The sequence below is a fragment of the Salvelinus fontinalis genome, chromosome 38 (assembly GCF_029448725.1).
Source record: "Salvelinus fontinalis isolate EN_2023a chromosome 38, ASM2944872v1, whole genome shotgun sequence".
In the NCBI taxonomy this organism is placed as follows: domain Eukaryota; kingdom Metazoa; phylum Chordata; class Actinopteri; order Salmoniformes; family Salmonidae; genus Salvelinus; species Salvelinus fontinalis.
This window is the reverse complement of record NC_074702.1, coordinates 30,285,663-30,303,253: the sequence shown is the minus strand read 5'-3', so window position 1 is coordinate 30,303,253 and position 17,591 is coordinate 30,285,663. Positions and strand designations below refer to the sequence as shown.

Here is a 17,591-nt window from a genome sequence, read left to right as displayed (position 1 = left end):
AGTCTCTCCTCATCCCCTTTGCCTTGTTTTTATGAACAGAATGTAGGCCTAAATGTGTAACTGGGCATCCGTAGAAAGGTGCACTGGTTTATTTTCTCATTACTTCTCTCGTGAAAACAGCAGGTAAAAAGGGAGGGGGATAATCCACTCTTGGCCAGGCGTCAAGCAGAAGGCCGAGCTCTGACAAAGTGTTAAAGCGCTCCTCCTCCCTGAACCAGAAGTTGAACAGTGAACTAAATGTCTGGTTATGCTGGCTGAAGTGTTTGGTAGGGCAACTAGGCTTGCATCAGTACTCATTAGGCAACAAACTGAAGAAAATGTACTGAAACTGGGAGGGACTACCTAAAGTTGTCCAATGAGAAACATACTTTTTAGTTTGCCATTACAAAGTGGTTTGCTATGGTGAATATGAATATGAATATGACCTAGTAGAGAGAAGGTGGTGGGGTGTGTGTGTACGCGTACACAAGTGTGTGTTGGCGTGAATGTGTGTGTTTCATTGAGGGGTGCTTGTTGATGAGGAAGCAATATGCTCTAGGTGCAATCACTCTGCTTACTGTGTCTGCCAATGAGGACAGAGAGAAAATGTGTGAAAATTCCATTCAGGATTGCATGGACTAATCAACACGACTAATCTCTCTCCGTGGTAATGTCTTAGCAAAGATTACATCAGCAAAATGAGCAAGAGGAAGCGAGGGAGGTGAGAGAAGGAAATACAGGGGGTGAGAGGGGGGAGAAAAAAGAGAGAGAGAGAGAGAGAGAGAGAGAGAGAGAGAGAGAGAGAGAGAGAGAGAGAGAGAGAGGGAGGTAATCTAATGGAAGAGACAGATGCATAGAATGTATGGCTGAGCCAATTTACACTTTCAATCTTAAAAACAGGACTACAACTAATACAGTACTGTATTTTACTGAAAACACTGAGGACTACTTACAGACTTGAAGGAGTCCTTGTCAACTTTGGCTTCTGTCTCCCAAAGGTGGTGTCCATCTATAAAAGAAGGACAACAGAAAATATGAAACACTACATAATCACACGCAATATCATTGCAAAAAACGGAACTGACGAACGGGGAGCATAGAAATAGCACACATAGAACAGATCTACTGCTTCTTAGGCTTGCTTTCAATGAGAATGACAGACCTATAACTCCAATTTCTATGTGAATTTGGTCGGATCGGCCAAAAAGTTACATATTGCAGCTTTAACTCTGCTTCACAAACGCCTTTTGTTCGTTTCATCTTGAGAGTGTGTGGTGGTGTCGAGGCCTCCCTGTCATGCAATGAAAGCCCAGGGATCTGCAGCAGCTGCCGGGAGTCTGTAGCTGTAGCAGTTCTCTCACATTCTTTGGGTCTCTCCGGGATTTCATGCCACACCTTCGCGAACAGACGCTCCATGCTCTGTTTATACAATCAGGCCCAAACCACAGCACATTTTCTTAAAGCCTATGACTCGTTAGTGGCTGTCAGAAATAGAAGTGACAATATCCAGCCTTTGTGTGTCTGCGTCACTGCCAGTGTCTGTGTGTGTATGGCACTGCCATGCTGGCTGGCAATATAGTTTAGTCTATGACACTACCATGCAGTGTTGGCTGGCAATACAATTGTGCCAGTGTGTGTCTGTGGCACCGCCCTGATGTCTATGGCACTGGCTGACTATATCATTCTTTGTGGTCCTAATTTAACAAGGACTGTGAGATATGTGTGAAGTAACAAAGACTAAATATGTTATGGCCATTTGGGCAGCTGTGCCAGTATAACTGAAGAGTCAAGTAATAAGATGTGGTCTCCACACCAAATTGTTCTCCCAAAGTCTTATTTAATTCACAATGCACAAAAAAAGGGAAGAAAAGATCCCAGTCATGCTTGGCCTGCTATCACTCGTGAAGAAGGGTGGAGCCGGGGTTGGGAGAGAGCTTAGGAGGATGGAAGTCACCATGTATCTGTCTCCAAAAGCAATATTTAAAAAAAAAAAAGAGGAAAAGAGAAGAACAGACATTGAAAAAGATCACAGACAGATGTCTTTATGTGGAGTTCAGGCAGAAGTGAGAGAAATGAAGAGAGAAGAGAAAGATGAAGTGAGTAAACAGACCTCTGTGATATTTCAGTAGGGTGACTAGTATGTCTATGTGGCTGCGATGCTATGTGCAGGTGATCACGATGTGCCATGGAACTGATACGCTCGTCAGGCTGTGAGATGGGAAAGAGAGAGACAAAGAGAGTGAGAGATGATAGGGAATGCTCATTCCTCGTATTACATCTGGGGAACCAAGAGGGAATCTCGCCCGCCCCCGCACTGGGACTCCCTCCAAGAGGGGAAACCTTAGACGTCAACCCTCCACAAGTAAACATGTTTTTCAGGCTTCTCTCTCGCTCTCTTTCTCTTTTCATCCATTTCTCTCTCGCTCTCTTTTTTTTCTCCCCCTCTCTCTTCTTCTCCCCCTATTTAACATTCTCGTTTGATTCACCTCATTTTCACCCGCTGTCTGTTTGTCTTCTACAGAAGCAGAAATGAAACAGACACTCCTACTCTTTTAGAAAGAGTTCAGCAAGATTAAACAAAAATAACAAAAGCAGTAATTTCCCCCTCTTCTCTCTCTTTCACCTTTGCTGAATTGGGAGACAGGCACGTATGTGGCATGCAAACCTTTTCAAGTCAGAGTGTCGCCAGACTGAACCACAAAACGTTACGTTCTCTCTCTCTCTCGTCCTCGCTCTCTCTGTGCAACATCTGCAAAATGCTTCCGCTCCGTCAACGGCCCCTCCCTACTTCGCAGAGCCCCCACCCACACACAACCCCTCCCTCCATCTCCGTCTCTACCTCGGCCTCCTCCTAAACTCTCCCTCTATCAGACTGGTCACAACACAGAGCAGTGGTAGTAGGAGGCATAGCAACTCCCTATACGGGTCAATGACAATTGCACTCAACACATTTACACACACACACACACACACACACACACACACACACACACACACACACACACACACACACACACACACACACACACACACACACACACACACACACACACACACACACACAGACACACACACACACACACACACACACACACACACACACACACACACACACACACACACACACACACACACACACAGACACACACACCTTTGTCTCAAGTAAAGTCCTTTGGGGAAAGATCAGCCAGCTGCCTTTTACTGTGTCTAAACGGGTGGGAAGAGTCCAAAAGACTCACATTGTACAAGGAACACACAACAATGGACCTACTGATGAATGAAGAATCATCAGGACACAGATGACAGAGAGGTTTGAACAGTCTAACCACAACACAGTCCCTATGTTTATTCTATGATTCATATAATACAGCACATGCTCCCACATGACTACAATAACAATAACCTCCCATTTGTTTTCTTTCTCGACAGTAATTGCTTGGAGATTTGGTTAATGACAGGAGACACAATGTGGAACGCCACACAGGATGGTGGGACCACTCTGGTGTTTATTGAAGAACCATTCTTATCTGGCCTCTCTTACACGTGTCCCTGTACTGACCTGTGGTTGGTTTACACCCAAACACAGAGAGACAGAGAGAGAGAGAGATAGATAGCGAGAGAGAGAGATAACTCTCCTACTAAAACATAGAGAAGGGGGCATACCAACAACAGAACAACATCTTCCACTGGCCAAAGAATGTTCACTTTGGTGGGTTTGGGGATGGAAAATATGATTCGCCCCGACTTAATTGCAGAGGCACTCGTGAAACAAGCCAGCCGTATTTTTCGACTTTCGTCCCTCCCAGAGATAATTTCGGGGGTGTATTTTCTCTCTCTCTATCCCTCTTTCCTGTTTATATAATACAGTCAGTTATCACATTTGATAAACTCCTGCTGCCACCTGTCTGGCAAAAAAAACGTCAGTAAATTTGGAGCCAAAATAGCAGGCAAAACCGCCTGCCAAACAGGGTCCGTCCCACATAAGACCTGGGGTTGTCTTCTGTTTCTCTAGGACACCTGGTACCTGCCAGTCCTAATACTGGTGAAATCTGACAAATCCGTCAACAGGGTGGTAGGGTGGGAAAGTTAGGGGATCCAGGAAGAAGTGGGATCGAGGGTAGAGGTGATGGGCTGGGGGGGTAGACCTGACTTCTCTTTCCCTGCTGTGGAGCTATATCTGTGCCTCCAGACGTCAAAGGCGCAGCTCCAATCACACCAGATGTAAAAGCTATCCTGCTCACAAGGGAATTCCCTCCCTCCCCTCTGAGTCAGAGTGTAGGCTTTCCCCAGCACTCCCTTCCTCCTCTCCTCCTTCCCCCACTCCCTCCGTGCATGGAAATCAGGGCAAGCCAGAACACACACTCAATGAGGAGCACCAGGTATGTCTTTCTGCTCCCGTGCCAAAACGAGAGGGTTGAGCGAAGACATAACGCACACACATGCATGCACATTCACATTCACACACACACGCAAGCACAAACACACCCATAAACACCCCCCCCCCCCCCCCCCCCCACACACACACCACCGTAATAAAAATAACATAGACATCATAGCTAATCCAACTGAGCAGCAACACAAAAGCAAATGGAAAGTCTCTGAGATATGGAAAGGAAAAAGAATCAATCCTAAAGCCTCTAAAACAGTACTTACTGGTACAGGAGTGTGAGACTCTCAAAAAAAGAAAAACAATGCTCCGTTAACACATCAACTATGATCACTCTCAACCCACATCATATTTTACCCCTGAGTCAGAGGGGAAGAGGGCATGGGGCATGGGGCATGCAAAGGGTAACAAAGGCTTATTAATCACGTGATAACTTCAAAAGTTCTCTCAACAAAACTTGGGTGAAATATCACAGACACTGTACTGTATGGCTGAACAGAACAGTGGACACGCTGGACACAACCTTATAACTTATATCGGTCTCAGAGCTTGGAGTGCGAAGATAATAGCCATCTCCAAAACCTTGTTGGAACTCACTCACTAAGCATAGAGTCAACAGTGAGAATCAACAGGGAGAGTCAACAATGTGAAACACACCCAAGGAACGGACACAGGACATCCACTAGTGGACAATATCCGCCTCTCCTGCCCCTGGCTTTCCTGAACAGCACTTTGTCTCACCCTGCCTGTGCCCCCTCCCCTCTTCTCCTCCTCCCTCCCTCCCTCCTCCCCCTCTGTTCTCGTCTGTTCCGCTTCGCATCTCTTCAGGGAATCCTTCGCAGATGAGTCACTGAAAACACTTCCTACTGAACACACAAACAGGCCCGTAGGCTAGCTACCAGACACTAGCTACCCTACCCCTCAGCGGCAGCACACACACAGACATGTACACACACACATGCACACACACACACACATGCACACTCTGTTTGCATCGGGTCCTCGATGCAGAGTAATGGGGACGGCTTTAGCATTTGAAAAGTAGAAGTCATTATGTTTCTGGGCACATTAAACCCTCCCGCGGTGCCACCATCCATGAGCTCTGCTCTTTTGTTACAGAGAGGGGGATTGAGAAACAATCAAAACAACACACGAGAGAGGAAGAGAGAGGGAGAGAGAGAGAGAGGAACAGAAAGACAGTCCATGATGAGCCTCTTAAATGGATACTGGACTGGGCCGCCTGTGAGTGCTTTGGGCCGGGGGTGGGGCCCACGGCGGCAACTGCTGCTCATTGAGAAGAATGAGAACGATACGTGCTTTCATGTCAGAGTCTCCAATCTTAACCGCTGTTATTGTGACAACAAATCAATCACTTTTTGATGGAAAACTCATTCATTATATATAGTCAAATCAAACTATATATCAGTACAGATAATGTAGTTTTAGTTCAAACAATAGATGCGGTAAAAAGGTCATTGGCATGCAGGATTTTGTGACACCGTCATTGGCGCACATTCACAATCGTACTACACCGGCTCCGACGCTCGTCGGATGTGGCAGGGCTTGCAAACTATTACAGACCACAAAGGGAAGCACAGCTGAGAGCTGCCCAGTGACACGAGCCTACCAGACGAGCTAAATAACTTCTATGCTTGCTTCGAGGCAAGTAACACTGAAACATGCATGAGAGCATCAGCTGTTCCGGACGACTGTTTGATCACGCTTTCCACAGCCGATGTGAGTAAGACCTTTAAAAAGATCAACATTCACAAGGCCGCTGGGCCAGACGGATTACCAGGACGTGTACTCCGAGCATGCACTGACCAACTGGCAAGTGTCTTCACTGACATTTTCAACCTCTCCCTGTCTGAGTCTGTAATACCAACATGTTTCAAGCAGACCACCATTGTCCCTGTGCCCAAGAACACTAAGGTAAACTGCCTAAATGACTACCGATTTGAAGCACTCACGTCTGTAGCCATGAAATGCTTGGAAAGGCTGTTCATGGCTCACATCAACACCATTACCCCAGAAACCCTAGACCCACTACAATTTGCATACCGACCCAACAGATCCACAGATGATGCAATCTCTATTGCACTCCGCGCTGCCCTTTCCCACATGGACAAAAGGAACACCTATGTGAGAATGCTATTCATTGACTACAGCTCAGCGATCAACACCATAGTGCCCTCAAAGCTCATCACCAAGCTCAGGACCCTGGGACTAAACACCTCCCTCTGAAACTGGATCCTGGACTTCCTGATGGGCCCCCCCCAGGTGGTAAGGGTAGAGAACAACACATCCGCCACGTTGATCCTCAACACGGGGGCCTCTCAGGGGTACGTGCTCAGTCACCTCCTGTACTACCTGGTCACTCATGACTGCACGGCCAGGCACGACTCCAACACCATCATTAAGTTTGACGATGACAACCGTGGTAGGCCTGGTCACCGACAATGATGAGACAGCCTATAGGGAGGAGGTCAGAGATCTGACCGTGTGGTGCAAGGACAACAACCTCTCCCTCAACGTGATCAAGACAAAGGAGATGATTGTGGACTACAGGAAAAGGAGAACCGAGCACAACCCCATTCTCATTGACGGGGCTGTAGCGGAGCAGGTTGAGAGCTTCAAGTTCCTTGGCGTCCACATCACCAACAAACTAACATGGTCCAAGCACACCAAGACAGTCGTGAAGAGGGCACGACAAAACCTATTCCCACTTAGGAGAAAAGATTTGGCATGGTTCCTCAGATCCTCAAAAGGTTTTATAGCTGCACCATCGAGAGCATCCTGACGGGTTGTATCACTGCCTGGTATGGCAACTGCTCAGCCTCCGACCGCAAGGCACTACAGAGGGTAGTGCGTGCGGCCCAGTACATCACCGGTGTCAAGCTTCCTGCCATCCAGGACCTCTATACCAGGCGGTGTCAGTGGAAGGCCCTAAAAATTGTCAAAGACTCCAGCCACCCTAGTCACAGACTGTTCACTCTGCTACCGCACGGCAAGCAGTACCGGAGCTCCAAGTCTAGGTCCAAGAGGCTTTTAAACAGCTTCTACGCCCAAGCCATAAGACTCCTGAACAGCTAATCAAATGCTGTTACTCTCTGTTATTATACATGCATAGCCACTTTAATAACTCTACCTACATGTTAATAATTACCTTAATTACATCGACACCGGTGCCCCTGCACATTGGCTCTGTACCGGTACCCCCTTTATATAGCCCCGCTATTGTTATTTACTGCTTCTCTTTAATCATTTGTTATTCTTATCTCTTACTTTTATTTTTATTTATTTTTCTTAAAACTGCATTGTTGGTTAAGGGCTTGTAAGTAAGCATTTGACTGTAAGGTATTCGACGCATGTGACAAATACAATTTGATTTGATTTGATTTGCCATTTAACAAATTTGATCTGACAAAGAGGATATTCGTCAGATCCGTATTTACTAAAGTCCGATTTGGATATTTTGGGCTGTTTTTCACTGTATAACATTTGAAAGTTGTCCCGTTTCAGGTTTAGAAGATGTGCCTGCTAACTGAAGCTTGTATGAGCTGGTAGCATAGCTAGCATACAGAAATCGGCGGTAGTAGTTGTTTTTTAACTGTATTAATTGGGGGGCGTTGACATGAACATAAATTGGGGTTGACATCCATACAAGCATTTTACTCCGATTTTAACCTCAACATATTGTGAAATACACCAATAAACTTAGATTCGATTTGATTTACAATACACACATGACTCACATTGAAAGACAACCTCATTTTGCTGGGGGGGGGGGGATATGGAGATTGGGGATCTTTCCCCCACGCGTTTCCCTGGCAATTCCATTGTTTTGGTCGAGTTCCATTGTCCTCTTTACCCCATCTATTGAACATCCTACAAATACAGACTGTAGAGCACCAGGTAGAAGTATAGTATGAAGGAGGTGCCCTCTCTGTGCAGCAATGGAATACCACAACATAGTTTGGCAGAGAAAGCTCAAGTTAGGTCAAGTTAAGTCCTGTCTGTTGCTCTTTTGTAGCTCTTTAAGAATAGATCTTTGGAATTTTCCGGGGGAGGTGTTTATTTGAGCACATCTTGGAAAGTGAGCAGCTCTCCAAACCTTTAGTCGCTGCAGTAATGGATGTCACCGCTGGAACACAAGCAGTGGATGGCTACAGTGTGTGTGTGTGTGTGTGTGTGTGTGTGTGTGTGTGTGTGTGTGTGTGTGTGTGTGTGTGTGTGTGTGTGTGTGTGTGTGTGTGTGTGTGTGTGTGTGCGCGCGCGCGCGCGCGTGTGTGTGTGTGCGCGTGTGTGTGTAATTAGTGTAATGCCATGAATTTTACTCGTGAACTTTCACAATGTAATATAAAACCATATTCATGGTTTACAACTTTAAAATAATTCGATTTTATTGGATAGCTTTTTCCTTTTCCCCTTTTTTTTGTCTTCCGACCGAAATCAACAATAAGACTCAAACTCAAAAACTTTTCTCAAACTGCAATATTATGTGAACAAAATGCCAAGATGTCATTCTATATGAAACATTTAAATAGAGCATAAGAACATTTCTACAGATGTATCAACTCCTGTGAAGTGGCTATTATACAAAGGTTTCTGTGTGTGTGTGTGTGTGTGTGTGTGTGTGTGTGTGTGTGTGTGTGTGTGTGTGTGTGTGTGTGTGTGTGTGTGTGTGTGTGTGTGTGTGTGTGTGCGCGCGCGCGCGCGCGTGCGTGTCGTACTGTGATAATGAGCTTTGAGCTGGGAGACCCTTGGAAGTACTGGGTCCTTTATTGCTTACAAAAGAGCAGACAAAACAGACAGACACTGAGACAGGGTCAGGGAGAAGGAGGGGGCATGAAAATAAATCCCTCACTTTGTGCACCCTCTCAGAAGTCTCGCTCCCTGGACGCCACTGAGAAGGAAAACAAGCCACTGAAATGTCGATAGCAGGCAGCCGTGTGGGGATCCCTGGAGCACAGAACTCCACACCACCCTGGCTAATCGCTTTAACGGGCCGACGAGGAGAAAGAAAGATAGTGAGGACAGGGCTGGGAGAGAGCGAGAGAGAACGAGAGAGCGGAAGGAGACGGAGGGGGAAAAGGGATGGGGGATGAAAGGTGAAGGGGGTAAAAGGGGCGAGAAGGTGCTAGACTAGACAGGGCTTCCCTCTCTTCAGGGATCCCCCTTCATTTGGAGTTAGTCCGACATGGGGAGACTCCCAGCACAAGTCAATCTCTCCCCCTCCCCTCACCCCGGTGGGCTCTAAGGGGCTGAGGGGTGAGCCAGCCGTCAGGGTGAGAGAGACCCAATGACACAACTGTGGAGGGGTAAGGGGTTGATAAAGGGGTTTCGGGAGTGTGGGGGTGGTGAGAGGTTTCCATGACAGGGAGACTCCAAGGCCAACAGTACCGGGCGTGGGGAAATCCTATCCAAAAAACAGGAGCAAATACCTCGCTCAGAGCTGATAAAGCAGCTGCAGAGTCCTAGAGGTTGCCATCTTCACCCAGTAGAAAACAGACACCCTCTCAGGAGATAATGACGAGGCAGGGCTGATGCTTCAAGTCTTGTACCAGTCTACTGAGTTGACCTGGAGTTGGAATGTACCTATAGGTACCTAATGTACCTATAATGTACCACCTCCTCCTCAGCTTGTCTAGCAACTCCAAATCATTCCACCGAGGGTAAATGAAGATATTATGAAAACCTCTCAAATATAACTCTCTTCTCACAGCACAAACATTTTGAAACACAAGCAGTAAATATCAGGTAACAAATGCCAAAAAACACCACAGGCAGTATATCTATATAAACCAATAATGAAGAAAGGTCAGATTTTCCTCTTTTCTTGGAAAACGTCTACCACTACCCACTATCTCCTCATGATCATCATCATCACCATCATCACGTGTGTTTACACAGACCAGACTTGGCCAGTACAGTTGCCTTTGATTCACTGGACCTAATCAAGGAAATGACTGTTTGTAAACTTGATCACCAGTGTCTTCACATAGTCATCTCTCCTCTCCCTCCCACACAGAGAGGAAACGAATGGGAAAAATATGAAATGTAAAAGTAATAACAAATCACACCGCAGGAGGGGGGAGACAGTGTGTGTGTGTGTGTGTGTGTGTGTGTGTGTGTGTGTGTGTGTGTGTGTGTGTGTGTGTGTGTGTGTGTGTGTGTGTGTGTGTGTGTGTGTGTGTGTGTGTGTGCATGTGACAGCATCAGAAAGAGATAAGGAGTGAGAGAGAGAGAGAGAGAGAGAGAGAGAGAGAGAGAGAGAGAGAGAGAGAGAGAGAGAGAGAGAGAGAGAGAGAGAGAGAGAGAGAGAGAGAAAAGGGGAGAAATTGTGGGACAGAGGTACAGATGCCATGCCTTCATTTGATCATCCTTTTGTTGCAGGAATTGCAAACTTCTAGTATATTCAAGGTTTAAAAAGGCTTCTAAAGTTGGTAATTTCCACTTTGAAATTTCAGACTTGATTTTCCCTTACAAAAAATGTATCAACCCCTAGAAAAATGTCCATGAATTATAATCATGTTGCTGCAGGATAATCTTCCTGTTGTAGCAAACTGTCTCAAATTAAGATCCTACATCTGTATGAAGGTAACTTGAAAGACGTGAAAGAGAGAGAGAGAAGCAAAGAAAGAAAGAGACGTTGCACATGCCTCGCTTGTGATTAATTCCTTAACTTGTGGCGAGCGTCACTAAACAGGCAATGGAAACTTCTACAAATGTAAATACGGTTTGGTTAAAAATATAGCTCCTTAATGCACACCACATGTGGCTCCCTGGCAGAACCTGCTCTATTTTGACGGGAGGAGACCGAGGGAACGCAACGAAGGGAGAGAGAGAGAGAGAGAGAGAGAGAGAGAGAGGCAGACAGAGGGATAACTTAAAAGTGAGATATTAAGGAAGAGTGTGAGCTGCTCTGTTTGCATCCTAATTTACCTTGGGCCTTCTCCACGAACACCACCTTGGAGTCTGGCAGAAAGTTGTGTCCGTTCAGGAGGATCTTCTTTCCCCCCGTGGCAGTGTAGCTGTCCAGGCTCTGCTTCTCTATCAGGGGCAGCTCCTGTGCCGAGCGCTGGGCTGGAGGAGGGACAGACAGACAGACAGACAGACAGACAGACAGACAGACAGACAGACACGAGGAGAGAGTGTTAATTCACATCCAACTTGGCACAATAGCTGGAGAAAAAAAGAAAAACAGTGAGCGGATATACACTTTATACTACATACACAACAGCACTCTATACTGCTCAAGCTTTCCTTACCCACTCCCCATCTGCCCCCGGACCTCCAGATCCCCTACCTCCCCAACTCTGCCATGTCACAGCAGGAGTTGGTTAGCAACAGCCTTATCAGTTTTCAAATTACTTTTTAACACCACTGGCTATTTTCTGATTTTCAGACAACAGATGTTTAAAAAAAAAAAAAAAGTGAAATATATAAAAATGGATCAAAACAATATTTATCTGGTGACCCAATCAGCTTTTTTACTTTTTTTCTAGATTCATTATTTTTCATATTCACTCAGGGAGGAACAAGCCAAATAACGAGTCATACTTTAGTCATACTTTATCCACCACCTGTCTCTGCTTTTATCAATGCACTTCGGGGTTCTTGGTTATCAAGAGCATGTTCACAGCCAGACACACAAAGCTCCGTCATTACATCACTGTGAAATGTACTTGACTCATTCAATCGTCTGTAATAATGATCCATCAGACCATTGTAATTTGTTTTTGTAATCAATCAAAACATGTATCATCATCAACCTCGGACTAGAAACTACAAGACTAGCACATTCCTACCACCCATCACACATTGTCTATCTCCTCAGGATGGACATGACCACACACACACACACACACATACACATACACATATACACACACACACGCACACACACTCAACTGATTGACATAGTTAGCGGTTTCCATACACACTTCCATCCCCGCCAGATCTAGGGCTGGCAAATGACCCTTCATAAACCTCTGATAATAGGGTCACCTCACCACAATAAGTTAGGCATCAAGTCATAAAATGCACTGAGGGATATATAACATATGTGCCCGACTTCACAGTTATCAATTAAAGTACAATGCATTCAAAGACTTGGCAAATTGCTTTCATCATAGAAAGATTTGAACTGGGTCCAAAAGGCCACCTCATACTGATTTCCATGCTAAGAGAGTGCTATTGGGTTTGTGTGTGTGTGCACCTGTGGATATGTGTGTTCATAATGAACAGTCATTGTGCGCGCGTGTGTGTGTGTGTGTGTGTGTGTGTGTGTGTGTGTGTGTGTGTGTATGTGTGTGTGTGTGTGTGTGTGTGTGTGTGTGTGTGTGTGTGTGTGTGTGTGTGTGTGTGTGTGTGTGTGTGTGTGTGTGTGTGTGTGTGTGTGTGTGTGTGTGTATATGTGTGTGTGTGTGTGTGTATATGTGTGTGTGTGTGTGTGCACACGTGCGTGTATACTCACAGCACTCGATGGGGTTGGACGAGGCCTGTAGGGAGATGGTCCTGCCATTGGGCTGGTTGATGTGCACACGGAACACCATCCTCACGCGCGTGTTTTTGCGCCCGATGTCCGTCTCGCCCTTACGCAGCTCGATGTCGGAGTTCCGCAGCTTCAGAATCCCTGCACAGTCAATGCTGCCGCACAGGGGAGAGGATCCATTTTAGCATCAGCATACTGCTACTAATCAATACACTGTCTGTATGAGCACTATGCTACTGCTTGTCTCCGGAATCCAGAGTTTATTATAGACCATGATCATCAGACTATATTGAGACATAGATTACAGATGGAATATACTGTAAGTACAGTATATTATTATTAGGTCATCATCATTAGACCATAGAGACATCTACAGTGTAATGCAGATGTACAGTTAGTTCACTGTCATGAACAAGTCCTGGAACGCGGGGTTGGGTTAAATGCGGAAGACGGAAGACACATTTCAGTTGAAGGCATTGAGTTGTACAACTGACTAGGTATCCCCCTTTCCCCTATTTGATCAAAGAGACCAGGACCAGATCCACAAAGCCTCTCCCAAGATAAGAGTGCAGATCTAGGATCTGTCCATATAATATTATTAATTATGATCTAAAAGGCTAAACTGATCCTAGATCAGCACTCCTACTCAGAGACGTCTCGTCTAAAGTCCCGGATCACAGATATCGGAAGTCCCGCAGAACACTACTGAGTCACTCCCACTTTCTTCTGAGAACAACATTAATTTGTTTATGTGACTTTTAATGTTCCTGGCGCCCCCAGAATACAGCTCTCTGGAGCAATCTTCAGGGTCGTGTTCATTAGGGCAAGTAACAGAAAACGCTTTCAAACTATTTGCAACTGTTTCACTCAGTTTATCGTCTATTAGTGCCTAATGAACACCGCCCAGGCCTTTGGTCTCTCCACCGTCACTTTCCAGAGGAGAAGCCCATTGGCTGCCGCCTGCATTCTCACAGCCACTTTATAACCCTCTGTCTTTCCTCAAAATAATAAAAAAAATGCTCCCTCTGCACTGTTCGGGTCTCATACTTTTAACTTTTCAAACATTTACGGTTTCAACCTTACTAACCAATGCCACATTTAGCTACAGACTTATTTTTTTTATTTGCTGTCTTTATTTACTTTATTTCATTTAATATATTTTTTTTTGCGGGAGGATTTTCCTTCTTAGGGGAAAAAGGCATGACTTTTCAGACTGGCCTTTCAAGAAATTAAACTAAAACCAAAAAGTTGCTGGTAAAAAGTCAAAAAATACATATGGGATATGGCTTGGCATTTCAATTATTTTACATTGTAGCTTTTTGGGTGGAATTCTTGGAACATGTTAAATGTCAAGTTTTATACAAATCTATTTTTCCCCTTCACTTTGGTCTATATTTTTTTTAAAGAACACTTACAACACGTTTCTTTAGTGGCTCATGCACGATGCAAGTGTTCAGTCATGCAGTTATGGTTTTAAAACAAACACATTAGAGGTAGTATGCCATGCTCTATTTTACTGTCAAATGACTGTTGGAATGAACTTTAGTGTCTCTTGTCATGCACTATGGTGTGGAGCAGCCAGTCACGGCAGTAGCAGCGATATGTTGAAGTCAGCTCAAAGTAAAGATCTGTAGGGACAGCATGGCCATAAAAACACTGCAAGATGTATCCTACACTTGTGGCGGAACAGTGTCAAACAAAGCATTAAGTCACTGACTGCAATGGTGGAAAGGGAAAGGGGGATACCTAGTCAGTTGTACAGGAAAGGTGGCAAGAAACGGTTACCGAACAAATACCGAACAAAAACTTGATTTTCAGGTTGATGGTTTATTTGACATTTGTTTGTCAAATCAAAATGAACTGACAAATTTTGACTAGTTGAGTGGATTTTTTTTTCTCTTCCCAACAACAACTCTACTCGTTCAGTGAATGTTACATGATTTGAAATCATAGTATAGAAGTTGCCCAGAATATTCTAGATTCTCAGAGACAACATACTGTGTAATAAAGTAGTAGCTACTGGCTACTATCCATTTCAATGGGTGGATACTAAACAACAGATAAAACTTTATCAGTAACAATAGGGAAGAAAGAGATATGTGTCTGGAGTCTGACATCGGTTGTCTACAGTACCGTCTATGTAACGTCCCACACAGTGAGCGAGCGAGAGAGAGCTGGCGTGAGAGCAAAGGGCTAGCCGGAGTGTTATCAGGCTGACTGTTAACAGCTCAATGGAAAGACTCCGTCAGCGACCGACCCTCCTCAGACAGACCCTGGCCTTCCAGCCAGTCGGTAGAGAAAGAAAACATGGGCTGTGTTCATTAGACACCAAACAGATGAAAACAGACTGAAACACGGAAGAACTACCTGGACTAAGAGATGCTCATTTACTTTTTCTGTCGCGAAACACTTTAAAACGTTTTCAGTAGCGTGACCTAATGGACACTACCCTGGCCTACAATGTTCTACCCCAACCCGAGGCTCAGTTTTACTATATCCTTTCACTGCTCTCTCGCTCTAGCTTATACGGTGACGACAAAAGGGGAAACCTGACGTCATCTGAATCGTTTTCTCGAATATCAGATGTATCCATTGTGCCCTGTAAAGTGCAACCTTCTGACCTGCTGGAGATCCGGAGTTGGAGAGTGATTTATAACTGCACACAAGGATATAGTGATTTCAGGAATTGTGTATTTTTATGCACATGGCAGATTGGGTGCAATGGGTAGAAAACCAACAGAAATAAGGCCTATTGGATTTTCTGGGTATTATTCCATTTAGACTTATACATTATGTACTGCACTGTATTAGGCATGCTTTGGTTGTCTTTCTTCCTGAATTCTAACACACACTGTTGGTGATCATTGCAAATACTGCAATGGTACCATTTTTAACACTAGAAGCACAGAGCCAGTCCTTTTGACTGCATATGAATTTAAAATTGAAAAATCTCTGCCATTGTTAGTCATGCCCCCCTCCTATATAAGCCTGTTGTTAGAATTTTGTTAGAATTCCGATATCACAAACATAACTTGTGTTATAAGCAGTTTTAAGAAGACATTCCTTATTTTTTTGCATGGAAGACGTTTTGATTTCAATATAATATCAGAAAAGAGCAGATTCTGAGGTTTCCGAAACACTTTTGTTAAATAACTCTCAAAATTGAAGAGATACACTCAAATTATAAATCTTGCCAAGAATAACCGCCGTTTCATGAGCTCCACATGTGAGCATGCAGCAGCAGATAGCTTACTGCAGGGTTCCCCAACAGACAGCCCACAGGTGATTTTATTTGCCCCCACCAAAGTTTTGTAAGCAAAACAAAACAAAGTAAAAAAAAATATATATATAATAAAATACCAGAAAATCAGCTCCAAGTGATTTTAATTCTGGAAATCTGTTCCCAAGTGTTCCCACACACAATAGAAAGACACATGATCGTATAGAAATGTAAGCAAGGTTTGAAATTATTCAGCTTTAGTCAAATATTATATCTGTTTGGGCTTCTTGCAGTCAATTTGCAGTCTACAAATTATTTGTAATTATGTTCCTGTCCCCTGATCATCCGCTCAAGGAAAAATCTGCCTGCGTCTGAATCTAGTCGATTATCCCTGGCCTACAGTAACATAAACAAATGAAAATGCTATTGTGTTTTAATGTTACCCAAGACCTTCATAAACACAACCAAATTAGAATGAAATATGAAATGCATTTATTACACTGTTAGAATGTTGCAGTCAAAAATGCTTGCTCGTTACTTCAAAGTGGGGGTCCTTCGAGGCCTAGCATTTCTAGTGTTAAGAGCGAGAGAGAGAGAGAGGAGAGTGGAAAGGACAAGCACTCACATGGCTCGCATGTTGTTCTCGGGCAGCAGAGGGATCTCCAGCACCTTGGTGTTGGACTGCAGGGCCTCGTGGCTTGCGGTAGAGACAGTCTTGCCCGTGATGCGGTGGACCTGGTAGAAGGCGTGCGGTCGCAGGAGGCGGTCGTCTGCGGTCCCGATGAACAGCTGCAGGGTTAGGGGCTCGCTCTCCATGTAACCGTAGAGCTGGCGGGAGAACAAAGAGATCCAGGTGAGACCCAACGCCGGGTTTTAAAGCACCTCATAAACAACCCGTCATTTGGGGAAACAGAGATTGAACACCACATCAGGTACCGATAGTTAGGAAGCCCTTTAATGATTGCTTTTAGTGAAGTTTGTTTGGGGGGAGGTTTCAGAAAATAGGCCCTTTGGTCGGATTTGTTTTTCGGTTCTTGGAGTCTTCTGTTTTTCGAATTTGGGAGCGGTTTGTTAATGTACATCCCTTTAGGGGAGAGTTAAAGAGGGTTTTGATATTTTGGAGGTAGTCTGTCTGGGGTAGAGATCTTCTGGGCAGCCAGACACAAGTGCTGATGGAGAGGTTGGCTTCCCATCACTTCACTGTTCATTAAAACCTCACAGCCTCCATAAAAAAGTGCCCAAGTAGAGGCTAGCAGTTGACAGTGACTCAATGGAAAGTGACCGTTTTGGAGACCAAATAGAGAACCAAGACGATAATTTAAAAGTCAGCCTCTGAGCATGATGCACAATGTTTATGAGGATTTGATCCCCTCAGCAATGGACTGAAGTGAGTAAACATTAATTTGCATGTCAGAAAAGGAGTTGAATTCATAATGGGTAATCATAAACAGTATTTTGGCAATCTATGTTGAATATATCTGCTGATGCACAATACATATTAAGTATTT

General features: G+C 44.7%; 1 protein-coding gene across 1 annotated transcript in view; it reads right to left on the bottom strand.

Moving 5' to 3' along the window:
- Window positions 1–17,591, bottom strand: part of LOC129837714 (nuclear factor of activated T-cells, cytoplasmic 1-like) — a 73,592-nt gene that overhangs the window by 37,221 nt on the left and 18,780 nt on the right. The window contains exons 4-7 of the mRNA XM_055904102.1: window positions 16,709–16,911; window positions 12,846–13,018; window positions 11,312–11,452; window positions 933–988 (exon numbers count right to left, since the gene is read on the bottom strand). Of these exons, the coding sequence (XP_055760077.1) occupies window positions 933–988; window positions 11,312–11,452; window positions 12,846–13,018; window positions 16,709–16,911 (573 nt within the window). The remainder of the gene's footprint in view (window positions 1–932; window positions 989–11,311; window positions 11,453–12,845; window positions 13,019–16,708; window positions 16,912–17,591) is intronic.